Genomic DNA, 14,336 nt, shown 5'->3' with positions numbered 1-14,336 from the left:
AATGAAAGCAGGGAAAGAGGATTGATATGTGTTACGGAATGGTGGATCATGATACCCGTTGCGTTTGTTGAACTTATGAAGCTCGACGACAAAAAGAGGATGACTCACTAAATGTCTCAAAGAAACATATGCATCTATTGCTGCATATGCTTCTGAATTGCTGCTCATTTTAGGTACATGACTCGAGCACTCTCATTCACTGTAGTGGTGCGTTCCATTTACATTTTTCCATGGGCCACTAAACTCTTTCTTACTAATGATTTGCATTTCTCCTGCCTTACATTTGATCTAGCTCGAAATATACAACCTTGTCTGACGATCCAATATAAGCCATGTAGTCTCCCTAGATCTGTATTGGGTCCTGAGGATAAAACTATCAACGTTAGGCTTGTCGAGTTTGCCCCCGACTAAGACCATCCGACACTCAAGTTAGTTTGGTTTAGATAGAAATATGCGAAAGAAGAAGAGTAAGGTCGAAAATGACAAAGCATTGATTACCTCAGATGATGTGTATTGGGATATTTATAGGGCCCAAACGTACACTGTTGCTTGGGCCACGCGTCATAATCTGAAGCATCTGTACTCCTGATCAAACGGCTTTGCTTCGTGCGGTGGCTGGGTTATGTGCTCAGGTTATAAAGTTGGGTCGGGTTTCCCACAACCCAACACAATACCAAATGAGCGGGTCTTGGTCCATTTTACTGAATTTCCCTTCATTAAGGGCAATTTTGTCCTTTTACCAAATTTTAGGGCATTCCCCATCATTACTCCCCCATTTCTTCTATGTGTAATTTATTACCTTAGAGGAAGGTGAACAGTTGTGCCCCTTAGTTCGCATCATCATGCCAGTTCGTCAGTGCCACGCGTCACCATCCTAGGCGTTTCAGCCCAGCGCACTTCTCGAAATGCTTCCCTATAAATAGGCTACTTTTCAAAATTTATGCCCCACCTGCTCCTTCAAGCTGTCCGCTCTCCGCCTCCAGCATCCCGATCTCGAATTCGATTTACTTGCTTAAGGTACTATGTCTTACTCTAGCTCTAGTTCTAATTCTAGTTCTAGTTCTAGTTCGGGGTCGTTAGCGACCTCACCTGGGTCTGATCATGTCCCACTCCTATCGTCGTTCCCGATCTTCCTACTAAGTTAAAACAAAAAACTCACAAGTCTAAACGTATTTTAGAGAGTTCTGCACCTGACATCTCGACCATGTAAAATACCAAGGTATGTTAGCAAGGTATCCTTGTGCTACTGTAGTTAGCACAATTAAGATCCCCATCCATCATATCAATGAAAGTTATTTCATTCCTCATGATTATGAAGTACTTATCCCTAGGTCTTTCAATCGCATGCATCTTGTTTATCAGGCTTCTGTGTGTTTTCCCTTTTGCATTTCGAAGCAGGTTTACATTTTACTCTAGTGACCCCGGTTGCTGACATTCTTCATTGCTTGCGACTGTGCCCTATGCAATTGTCCCCAAATTCCACTAGTCACATAAATCTTTTCATAATAATAATGAAAGTCACCGTTTTGAGCTCAATTTTGATAATTTCTAGTCAATGTATTCTTTTACCACCTTCAAAAGATCGGGAGATAGAGGTTTATTTTATTTGTCTACTAGGAAGGATGTAGGTATTTAGACACTTTGAAAGTCTAACGTGGTCTGATCATGTCCCCCTTCCTGTCGTCGTTCCCGATCCTCCTGCTAAGTTAAAACAAAAAACTCACAAGTCTAAACGTATTTTAGAGAGTCCTGCATCTGACATCTCAACCCATGTAAAATACCAAGGTATGTTAGCAAGGTATCCTTGTGTTACTGTATGCTCTGGCAATTTCCATGTTTGCAAGGTACACCTGACGTCTCTCTTCAGCACCCCTCGGAGTTAGGGGTTCCTTATATGGTCTCCGTATGCTCTGGCACTTTCCATTTTCTTTGTATTTTCCCGCATATTTTCTTACATTTGCTTTGTCAGAGGATATCGTTATGAATTCTCAGATTGCCTTGCGTCTTCGTGCTTTGCGCAACAACTCTAACACTGACGCTCCTCCGGTCGCTTCAGTTGTTGAGAATTCACCGACCCCGATGCAAGCTGCAATCCCCCTGATCCGATAGTTCCTGTGCCCATAAACATAAGTGAAGACACATTAGCTCGCCCGACTGCAAATGAAATCCCCCATCTTAGCATTTTTGGGAGTGCGACCTCTGACAGCTCCCCTGAAGGTGTTCCTACTAGAAATAAAGCGACTAGAGCAAGTCCCAGTGGCTCGAAAAATCGTAAGAGGAAGCACAAGGACCATAGTGGAGGGTCACAATTGACCAAATCTAGCAAGGAAAGTAAGTCCCGAGCTAAAAGCCGATTGGTGAAGGAGGTCGTAACCAGTGCCAAAGAGGAAGAAAACCTGAAAATGCTTTAAGAGTTAAACTGCCTAGTGGAAGGAGGCTCGAACCGAGCTTAAGAGCGACCAACATCTCTCTGCTGAGCTTGAGGGTAACAAATTGGTTCCAGACTGGAAGATATCATCTCGAAGTTCTATACTTGAAAGGGTTGTAGGGCAAGATTCTTGGGAACTATACAACAACTGTTGCCTTCCTCGCTACTAGGTGACCTTACTAAAGACTCCTCAGACACGCTTTGAAGAGCACCATGCTCATGTCATCATGCAGGTAAATAGTGTTTTTCAAATTACCTAATTGTTTTACTTCTCTAATTATGTCTTTCTATGCAGGCCGTAGCTTTTAACTGCAACCACTCTTTGAAATGTACTGGATATCATCAAGCTCAAATGATCGCTGGTAGAAAGGTCCGCGATCTCAGAAAGAAGCTTGCTGACAGTAATGCTCGTGAGAAAGAGTTGGAAGCAAAGGTGCTAGAGCTCGAAAACCAACTTTCTACATCGGTTGCAGAGGTCGATAAGGCTAAAGAGGACGCATTCAATAAGGGGAGAAGGGAAGGGTTTTCAGCTGGTCGCGAGGCTGGTTGCCTATAGGGTATAAATGAAGGTCGAGAAGGGTACATCAGTCTTGATAAAAATCAAAACCTCCTTGTTGCATCGCGTCTCCAAGCTGCTCGTGACTTTCTAAAGGCGCCTGCGTTCCCAGTGGTTGTCGAGATTAAAGCTGCGAATTTCATCAATGATGGCTTTGGCAAGTCGCTACCTTACGTGGGTTCGGTGATGGTTTCGATCAGAGTCATCTAGATCCATCCCTCGTTGGCAACCTTCAGCCATACCCTGAAGAAAAAGCTCCCGCAAATAGGAAAATGAATTTCCTGCCATATTGAATGATGTGGAGAATCCCAATTAGACTAAGTATTGATTCATTTTGTCAAGTCTGAGAATCTGATAATGTATTAACTCAACAATTTTTTTGACGAGGTATTAACCCTTCAATTATGTGCGTGAATGTTCATCCTTCTTTTTGTTAAAAAAGTGTGAAGGATTTTTGCTTATCCAACAATTTACCTTCCTAGTTGGATTGGTTTTATCTTTTTTAGATTGCCACATATGAGATAACCTTTCATGCTAGATAAGGATATGGTAGGTCGCTAGTAAACAAGTAACAACCTTTTTTAGGCTCAAAGATAATGAAATTTCCCGGATCGCTATATGATAGCCTTTTTCAAGCCCAAAATAATGATCTTTTTCAGATCACTATATAACAGCCTTTTTCAGGCTAAAAAATAATGATCTTTCCCAGATCATTTTACATTGAATGGCCTCTCTCAGGCTGAAATATTGATCTTTTTCAGATTGTTGTACATTGAATGGCTTTTTCCAGGCTTAAAAAATAATGATCTTTCCCAGCTCGCTTTACATTGCCTTTCCCAAGTTCAAAAATATCGATCTCTTCCAGATCGCTATATATTGAGCGGCCCTTTTCAGGCTAAAAAATTATCTCCACCTCATCAAGCATAAAACTTCTTCAGATTGTTTATGTTCCAAGGTCTAGGTAAATCACGTCCTTGCATGTCTTACAGTTTGTACATCCCTTTCTTTTTTATCTCGACCACCTTATATGGTCCTTCTTATCCAGGGTCTACTTTTCTTACATGGCGGGATACTTCCACCTGCTTTAACACGAGATCACCTGCTTGCAATTGCCTTGACTTCACTCTTTGGTTATAGTTTTCATCATCATCCCTTTGTGGTCAGGTATTCTAGCATAGGCTACTTCCCCCTTTCCCTCGATCATGGTGAGATCGAACTTTCACCCTTCTCCATTGGTCACAGCATCGTACGCCATTATCCTTTGAGATTCTCCTTCTATTTCTACAGGAATAATAGCCTCAGTACCATAAACCAGAAAAAAAAAGGAGTTTCAGCTGTTACAATTCGCGGGGTCGTTTGATATGCCCATAATACCCCAAGTAATTGTTCGACCCAGGATCCCTTCAACTCCAGTCTAGTCTTAAGGTGTTGCAAGAGACCTCAGTCTGTGCGTTCGCTTGAGGATTACCTACAACTGTGAAATTTTGTTATATCTTCAATTCTTTACACTATTCCATAATCTGTTTCCCTTGGAATTGCGTCCTATTATCTAATATCAACATCCTAGGTATTCCAAACCTACAGATGATGTTATTCCAGATGAAGTTGATCACTTTTTTCTTAGATATTTTTGCGACTGCCTCAGCTTCGACCCATTTTGAAAAATACTCAACAGCAACAATTATGAACTTTTTCTGACCTTGAGTAGTAGTATAATATCTATTCCCCATTGATCGAAGGGACAAGGGATCTTGATGGGCTCCATTAAGGTCGCAGGTTAGTGTATCAGAGATGGGTACCTTTGGCAGTTGTCGCATTTCCTCACATATTCCCTTGTATCTCTTGCCATTTTTGAGCAAACATATCCTTGCCTAATTACCTTCTGTGCCAGTAACCTCGCACTAGAGTGATTTTCGCAACTTCCTTCGTGGATCTCCTTCATCACATTCTTAGATTTCTCGTCGTCAAGGCATTTCAATAATGGTCCATCAACAGTTCTTTTGTACAATTGATCTGAAACCAATGTAAAATACACTGCTTTGAACTTTATTCTTTTAGCCTGAATAGGATCATCTGGCAAGGATCCCTCTCTTAAGTACCGCGCGATCTCGTCCTTCCATGACTTGGATTGGTCCACTGTTTTAACATCCAACTTTGCTGTGATCGCAGTTGTTTCCCGAATCATCACCGTAACTTTGCGATATTTGATGCCTGAGATAATGGCTCCAAATTTGGACAGGGCGTCTGCTCTATCGTTTTCGCATCACGGAATTTGTTGGACCTCATATCTGTCAAACTTTTCCATCAAGGCTTTTGCTTTCTTTTGATACGGGGCCATTGATTTTTCTCTCGTTTCATAGGTGCCCCCTATCTGCATCACGACCAATTGGAAATCTGTATAGACTTCTAAACTCCTTGCCCCTGCCTCATATGCCAACTCCAAACCCAAAAGCAAAACCTCATATTCAACTTTGTTTTGTGGTGGGGAAGGACAATCTAGCTACGACCTTGATCTCCACTTCGTTTGGGCATTGTATTAATATTCCAGCCCCCCATTGCTAGCATTAGAGGATCCGTCAACGTGCATTATCCATCTTCTCATCTGCTTTTGGATTAGTTCTTCTGCAAGTTCGACCACAAAATCTGCCAGTACCTGGGCGTTCTCTACAACTCTAGTTTGGTAGCCTATGTCATATTCTCCTAATTCTATAGCTCATTTAACTAATTTTCCCAATGCCTCCATTCGCGACATAACATGCTTCAGTGGATGGTTGGTCAGTACAATTATTTTATGTGACTAGAAGTATGGTCGCAATTTTAACGCAGTAACAACTAATGCTAAGGCTAGCTTTTAAATCTCCGTGTATCTTTTCTCTGCTCCTTGCAACATTTTACTGACGTAATATACTTGGTTCTGAATCCCATCAAGTTTGCGTACCTAAACGAAGCTTACCGCATTCTTCGAGATAGCCAAATATAGAAATAGAACTTCACTTTTCTTAGGATTCACTAGTAAAAGCGGTTTTGCTAAGTACCTTTACAAAGTTTTCAAAGTTTCTTCACATTCCTCATTCCATTTACAATCTTTTGTTTTCCGCAGATCAAGAGATAAAAGGGTTAAGGATGTGATCCTACCCTTTATCTTTTGCACTTTTTTTATCGTTGTAGGCGACCTCAGCTTCATGATTGCTTCTATCTTTTCGAGGTTCGCCTCAGATTCCCCGCTCGCTGACCATATAGCTCAAATATTTTTCTCCACCCAGCCCAAAAGTGCATTTGGTGGGGTTTAGCTTCATACCGTACATCCTCATTATGTCAAATGCTTGCTTCAAATGCATCAAGTGATTTTCTCCGACCTTTCGCTCTTCAAGAGCATGTCATCTATATAGACCTCCATAGTTTTTCTGATCATCTCCTTAAACATCCTCTATTCACCAACATTTGATAAGTGGCACCTGCGTTGTTTAAACCAAAAGGCGTTACGTTGTAGCAATAAATACCACCATCAGTGATGAAGGATGTCTTATCTCAATCTTCTTCTGCCATGAAGATTTGATGGTTCCTTGGTAAGCATCCATCGTAGAAACAAGCTCATATCCGGCTGTATAGTCAACCAGCATGTCAATCCTTGGCAATGGGTAGGGATCCTTTGGACAAGCTTTGTTCAAATCAGTGAAGTTCGTGCACATGTGCCATTTACCTTATGATTTTGGCATGACCACCATGTTCAACAACCGTCAGTTTATTGTATTTCGAAAACATACCCACCTTTAAGCAATTTGCTGACCTCTTCTTCAATAATGTGGTTCTTTGTTAGGAAATGGATCGGGTTAAGATGGATAACAGGTGGAATATGAAGGCAATAAAAGATACACGAATTTGTTAACCCAGTTTGGATATAAATCCTACATCTGGGGGCGATACCAAGCTAGGAGAAAACACTCAAAGAGGAGGAAAATTGAGGAGTACAACACATACACACTTGTATGCAAGTCTTCACCACACGTGAAAGACAACACTCACCCTCGTCTCAACTCTTTCTTTTTTCTCTACTCTATTCTATTCTACTCTACTCTATTCTATTCTACTCTACTCTGCAAAACAATGCTAATAAGAGTAGTATATATATAGCCATGACTTATCCTTTTTCCAACTCAACTTGGGATTTCTAAGTTGAATCGAGTTATCCTTCTCCAACTCAACTTTGAATCAGGTTATCCTTCTTCAACTCAACTTGGGATTTCTAAGTTGAAACAGGTTATCCTTTTCTTCTTCAAATCAATCTTCACAACTTAACAATCTCCCACTTGAAGATTGATTAGCTTTTCTCCACTTCTTTCTTGGTACCGCCGGGTTTGTCCACTCTAGTCATCAAGGCCAGTCGAAGTCGTACACAGCTTCAACTTCTCCATCGCAATCGCCTTGGTCAGCATGTCCGCAGGATTCTTTTCTCCTTGGATCTTCTCCAGCTGCAGTGCCTTCTTCTCCAGAAGTTGTCGGATGAAATGCTACTTGATCTCGATGTGCTTTGTCCGCGAATGGAACGCGGGATTCTTTGCCAGATGGATCGCACTCTGGCTATCGCTATGAAGAATCACATCTGCCTTAGGTTTCCCTAATTCACCCAAGAAGTCTTGCAGCCAAATGAGCTCCTTAGCCGCCTCAGTAACTGCCACGTACTCAGCTTCCGTCGTGGACAGTGTGACAACCTTCTGCAGCTTTGAGACCCAGGATACGGCTGTACCGCCATATGTGAACACGTACCCTGTAGTGCTCCTCCTTTTGTCATAGTCACTCCCTGCAAAATCAGCGTCAACAAACCCAAACAAGGTAAGCTTGCCCTTACCAAACACCAATGCTCGGTCCTTAGTACCCCTTGGGTACCTAAGAATCCATTTCACAGCTTCCCAGTGCATCACTCCTGGATTGCTCATAAAACAGCTAACTACTCCCACTGCATGTGCTATATCCGGTCGAGTACAGATCATAGCATACATCAGGCTCCCAATTGCTGAGGCATACGGTGTGACTCTCATCTTTGCACGTTAGGAGTCAGTCTGGGGCGAATCACTGTTGGATAGTTTGAACTGATTTCTCAATGGCGTTCCAACCGGTTTTGCATTTTCCATCTTGAATCTGCATAATACCTTCTCAATATAATCAGATTGAGATAACCATAATTTACCAATACATTTGTCCCTTGTGATTTTCATGCCCAATATCTGCCTTACTTCGCTAAGATCTTTCATGTCAAACTTCCTCGATAACTGATCCTTGAGCCTATTGATCTCCTTGACATTTGATCCTGCTATCAACATGTCATCAACATACAGGAGTAGAATGATAAAAAACTCATCGAACCTCTTCACGTAGCAGCAATGATCAGCATTGCATCTAGAGAAACCTATCTCTAGCATGAAGTTGTAAAACTTCCTGTACCACTATCGCGGAGCCTGTTTCAATCCATACAGGTTTTTCTTCAGGCGACACACCTGCTGATCATCTCCATTATACCCCTCTGGCTGTACCGTGTATATCTCCTCCTCAAGATCCCCGTGTAGGAAGACTGTCTTCACATCCATCTGTTGTAACTCCAAGTTCTCTGCCGCTACCATGCTCAACACAAGACGAATAGTAGTTAACTTGACAACAGGTGTAAAAACATCAGTAAAGTCAATACCGTATCTTTGTTGGAATCCCTTTACTACGAGTCTTGCCTTGTACCGCTTCTTCCCGTCTGATTCTTCCTTAACCCGATAGACCCATCTGTTCTGTAGGGCCTTCTTTCCTTTTGGTAGCTGACACAATTCCCATGTGTTGTTTTTCTTCAACGAGTTCATTTCGTCGTTCATCGCAAGCTCCCACTTGCTCTTGTGGACATCATTGACTACCTCTGCGTAACATTCGGGTTCTCCACAATTAGACAAAAGCAAGTAATAAAGAGAGGGGGAGTACCTATCTGGGGCCCTTCTCAGCCTCGGTTCTCGACCCAGTGCCAAGGGTGTGCTGCTTTCAGTAATCGGTTCCTCCGGTACTGGTTCTGGCTCTATCTCCATCTGTTCGGTTTCGTCCGTCTGAACTGCCATTGAATCCGTATCTGCTGGTCTCATGATCCTGGAATTTGAAATGTCGAGATCAACAAATTCCCTTTCCTTCTTGTCATCGTCCGGGCTTAGCTTCCTGTCGTTGTACATTACATCCTCATTGAATATAACATTCCTCCTACGAATTATTTTCCGGTTTTGATCATCCCAGAATCTATACCCAAATTCGTCAGTCCCATACCCAATGAATGTACATTTAATCGACTTAGCATCCAGCTTAGTCCGATCATCGTTCAAAATATAGGCTGAACAACCAAACGTACGTAAGAAAGAAAGATCCACTTTCTTACCACTCTATACCTCTTCTGGTATCCTGTTGTTCAACGGGACAGAAGGCCCTCGATTGATCAAGAAAGCAGCTGTGTTGACTGCATCTGCCCAAAACATCTTTGGTAGTTCGCTCTTCAATTGCACACATCTCGCACGCTCATTCAGTGTTCTATTCATCCTCTCAGCAACGCCATTTTGCTGAGGTGTCCCCGGATTGTTTTCTGCATTCGGATTCCATGGTCGGCACAGTAATTCTTGATACCTTCACTGCTGTACTCGCCACCGTTATCCGATCTGAGACATTTCACTTGTAGACCTGTCTCATTTTCCACTAGTGCCCTCCATCTCCTGAATGTATCAAAGGTATCAGATTTTCTTTTTAAGAAATACACCCATACCTTGCTAGTGGAGTCATCGACGAATGTCATGTAGTACGTTGATCCACCAAGAGATGACACTGGTGCTGGCCCCCACAAATCGGTGTGAACAAGCTCCAACTTTTCTTTCCTCGGAGTTCTTCCTATGGTCAAGAAGCTCACCCGCTTCTGCTTTCCGAACACGCAGTGTTCACAATGACCCACCTCCACCGATTTTAACTCGGGCAACCGTCCTTTCGACTTCAGCACGTTCATTCCTTTCTCGCTCATGTGGCCCAAGCGATTGTGCCACAGGTTAGCCTGCGATACAGTTCCTGCAAAGGGGATGTTTGAACTGGATCCTCCCGCCATGTAGAGCGTTCCCGACTTTAGTCCTCGAGCCAAAGTCATTGCTCCCCGACTGATCTTCCACTTCGCGTCTCCAAACGTCGTGTGGAATCCATCACTATCCAGCTGTCCGACTGAGATCAAGTTCCTTTTCAGTCCTGGTATGTGTCTCACATCATGTAGGGTCCAGCATGACCCATTCGTTGATTTGATCCGCACATCTCCCTTTCCTACAATCTTGAGGGGTTTGTTATCTGCAAGATAAACTAAGCCAAAATCACCTGAGGTGTATGGCTCCATGATGTCTTTGTTGCTGCATGAGTGGAATGAGGCCCCTGAATCCACAACCCAATCATCGGAAGAACTGCTCACACTCAACAAGAGTGCATCCGTGATCTCCTCCGTCGCGGCATTCGCTGTTCGGCCCTCCTTTTCCTTCTTTGGCGCCCGACATTCGCTTTTCATGTGTCCGGGCTTCTCGCAGTTCCAGCACACCATCTCCTTCTTGCCTTTATTCTTCCCCCTGGACCTTGACCTTCCACGGTATTTACCCCGTGTGTCAGGTCTCCCTCTGGACTCTGTATGTAGTGCAGAGCCAGATGATCCACCCGTTTGCTTTCTACGGGTTTCCTCGTTCAACATCATGTCTCTGATGTTGTCGAACTTCATCTTCTCCTTCCCAGACGAAGTGCTCACTGGAGTAACAACCACATCCCAACTGTCAGGTAAAGATGAAAGCAAAATTAACGCTTTTACCTCATCGTCAAACACGATATCCACAGACGCCAGCTGTGTCGTGAGTTGGTTGAAGTCATTGAGGTGATCGGCCACCGACTTCCTCTCCTCCATCTGCAACCTGAATAGTTTTTTCATCAGCATAACCTTGTTCATTGCTGAGGGTTTCTCGTACATATCGGCGAGAGTCTGTAGGACTTCCTTCGTGCTCTTTGCTCCCTTCACATGATAGGCGACATTCCGAGAGAGCGACAGGATTATTGCGCTCATCGCCTTTCGATCGAGCACCTTCCATTCTTCATCACTCGTCTTCTCGGACTTCTCTACAAGTGGTTCGTATAGGTCCTTCCAGTACAGGTAGGCCTCCATCTGCATACGCCAAAACCCAAAGTCGGAACCATTGAACCGTTCGACTGGAAACTTTCCCTCCATCTTAACTCCTTGAACCAGGCTCTTGATACCAGTTGTTAGGAAATGGATCGGGTTAAGATGGATAACAGGTGGAATATGAAGGCAATAAAAGACACACGAATTTGTTAATCCAGTTTGGATATAAATCCTACGTCTGGGGGCAATACCAAGCCAGGAGAAAACACTCAAAGAGGAGGAAAATTGAGGAGTACAACACACACACACTTGTATGCAAGTCTTCACCACACGTGAAAGACAACACTCACCCTCGTCTCAACTCTTTCTTTTCTCTCTACTCTATTCTACTTTGCTCTATAAAACAATGCTAATAAGAGTAGTATATATATAGCCATGACTTATCCTTTTTCCAACTCAACTTGGGATTTCTAAGTTGAATCGAGTTATCCTTCTCCAACTCAACTTTGAATTGGGTTATCCTTCTCCAACTCAACTTGGGATTTCTAAGTTGAATCAGGTTATCCTTTTCTTCTTCAAATCAATCTTCACAACTTAACATTCTTCTCCATGCCGAATGATCTCTTCTTCTACTAGACTGGTCGCACCATCGGATCAACGTTCAACCTGTGTACGATCACTTCCGGGTTTATCCCTTTGAAGTTTGACGAACTCCATGCAAACATGTCTACATTATCCCTTAAGAACTCTATCATCATTGTTCCCAACTTTTCGCTCATTCGTGCCCCTATCTTGGTCGTTTTATCGGATTCTCCTGTGATGAGCTCTATCAACTTGTGGTCCTCGCTAGGTTCTATCCGATCTGGTTTACAGCCCCTTCGATCGAGGTCCTCTTCAATTTTTCATTTCTTTTCATTCGAGCTGCCCTTCTTCAAATAAATTGTAACACCTTCTCACTTCCTTACGATCACAGGATACTTCGCCAATACCATTTCTTGTTGGAAACTTCAATTTCAGATGGTAGGTCGATACTATGGCTCTAAATAAGTTCAATCCTGGTCTTCCCAAAATAACATTGTAAGCGAAAGGAGTATCTACTACCAGAAATTATACCATTAGGGTTCTTCGTCTTGGTTCATCCCTAATAGAAACTGGGAGCTCGATAGTTCCCTGCGATGTTACTTCACTACCCCTAAATCCTACTAAGGGTGTATGCACTGGCTGTAACTTAGCATTATCCAGCCCCATCTTTCTCAACACGTCACTAAAGATGATATTTTTCGAACTTCCATTATTTACCAGTACTTTGTGGACTATGAAGTTAGCTATGTCCATCTTTATCACAATGGGGTCATTTTGCGATCCCATCTCAGTTTTCAAATCCTTACTTTCGAAGATGATTTTCTCTTCTCGCTCTGTGTTCATCACGAACTCACTCTTCCTACTCGATCTGCCCTCTCTTTCATGTCGTTTCCTCATTCTTCAAGAATCCCCTACAATTGGTCCTCCAGCTATCGTGTGAGTAACACCCTTTACAGGCGCATTTTCTCGATACATTATGCTTCTCTCTTTCCTTTCTTTGTTCGCGAACCTGTCTCAACTTCTTGATCTACTTCTCCTCCTCTCAGCCTCGTTTGTATCGTTTATGTGTTCACCGAGTATCCGATCCCTGAAATATCCTTACCTTACCAACCTCTCAATTTCATCTTTCAACTGAAAGCAATCTTCCGTGTCGTACCCCTTTTCCTTATGAAACCTACAGTATTTGTTAGAGTATTTCTTGGCCAATGTAAACTTGGTGTGTCGGGGCCATTTCAGTAGATCAGACCGTTCGACCATCATCAAAGCTTTCGTTATGATACTTGGCCTGGTAGAGTGATTCTCTCCCTTTATCAAACTTTTTCCGCTTACCACCCCCATATCTCATCCAATCCTGATTTCTATCACGATCCTTGCTGCGCCATTCTCCATCTCTCATTGCATTCATTTCTTCCTCATCAATGTACTTTTGTGCCTACGGGTGGGTCTCAAGCTAGCGGGAAGCTAAGGAGCTTTTCTTCAATCACTGTATCAATATGCTTACCATCATGTCAATCCTAAAGTCCTGCACCTCCAACATCTCATTATTGAATCTTCCTTGAAACTTTTCAGCGACTCATCTTCTCTTTGCTTTATCGTGAACAAGTATGTGACAGTCCGTTTTTGCTTTCTTTTGCTGGCGAAGTGAAAGGTGAACTTTTGCAACAATTGTTCATAGGACTCAATGCCATTGCTGCATAGACTTGTGAACCATTCGTGCGCTTTACCTGCAAGAGTGAACAGTCTAGCCATAATTGGACTAGATTGTCCATACAAGTTCATCGCAACATGTTCCTAAGGATCTTTTGTCTCGTTGTATTTGGGTATGTCGGGCATTCTGAAGTTGGAATTCACCACTTGCATCAGTATCTTGTTATTGAAAGTTGAATTTCTATTATGAGCCACAATTCACCCCTCTTCTTTAATTCATCAATTTGCTTTCCTAACAATTCGATTTGCCTTCCCACACTATCTACCTCAACTCGAGAGATAGCTAGTTCCCTTCTCTTAACTCTCTCCCTGCTACTAGACCCCACTTTCGAAGATGCTGGTTTGTGACCCTTTTCCGGCTCCCTTCTGCTCACATTTTCCAAGGTTCTTTCGATATCCCTATCTCTAAATAATTGCCTCTTGGCTGTTTCCTTTCCTAATGGGGTGGTTGTTCTCCTTTCATACGCCACGATCCTCCCCGCTTCTTCCATCAACTTTTGCAGCTCCTCCCTTGTTAACTGTACCATTGGTTCCACTTGCCTAAGCATATCTTCTAATGTATGCATATTTGCTCTCGAAGTTCCTTCTATTTTCCAAGATGGCGGTCCTCAATTTTCCAACAAACGGCACCAACTGATCTAGCTCAAAATATGCAACCTTGTTGGACGATCCAATATAGGCCACGTAGTCTCCCTATATCGGTATTGGGTCATGAGGATAAAACAATCAACGTCAAGCTTGTTGGGTTCGTCCCTGACTATAATCTTCCAACGCTCAAATCAGTTTGGTCGAGATAGAAATATGCGATCGAAGAAGAGTAAGGTCGAAAATAACAAAGCATTGATTACCTCAGCTGATGTATATTGGGGTATTTATAGGGCCCAAATATACACTATTGCTTGGGGCATGTGTCATAATCTGGC

General features: G+C 42.8%; 1 protein-coding gene across 1 annotated transcript; it reads right to left on the bottom strand.

Annotated features, from left to right (window-relative positions):
• LOC105165894 lies at positions 4,762 to 5,169 on the bottom strand. Its single transcript, XM_011085049.1, has one exon. It carries the CDS (start codon positions 5,167 to 5,169, stop codon positions 4,762 to 4,764), a length of 408 nt encoding a protein of 135 aa, XP_011083351.1.

Source organism: Sesamum indicum, linkage group LG7 (assembly GCF_000512975.1).
Source record: "Sesamum indicum cultivar Zhongzhi No. 13 linkage group LG7, S_indicum_v1.0, whole genome shotgun sequence".
Classification (NCBI taxonomy): Eukaryota; Viridiplantae; Streptophyta; class Magnoliopsida; order Lamiales; family Pedaliaceae; genus Sesamum; species Sesamum indicum.
This window is presented reverse-complemented; position numbering and strand designations above follow the sequence as displayed.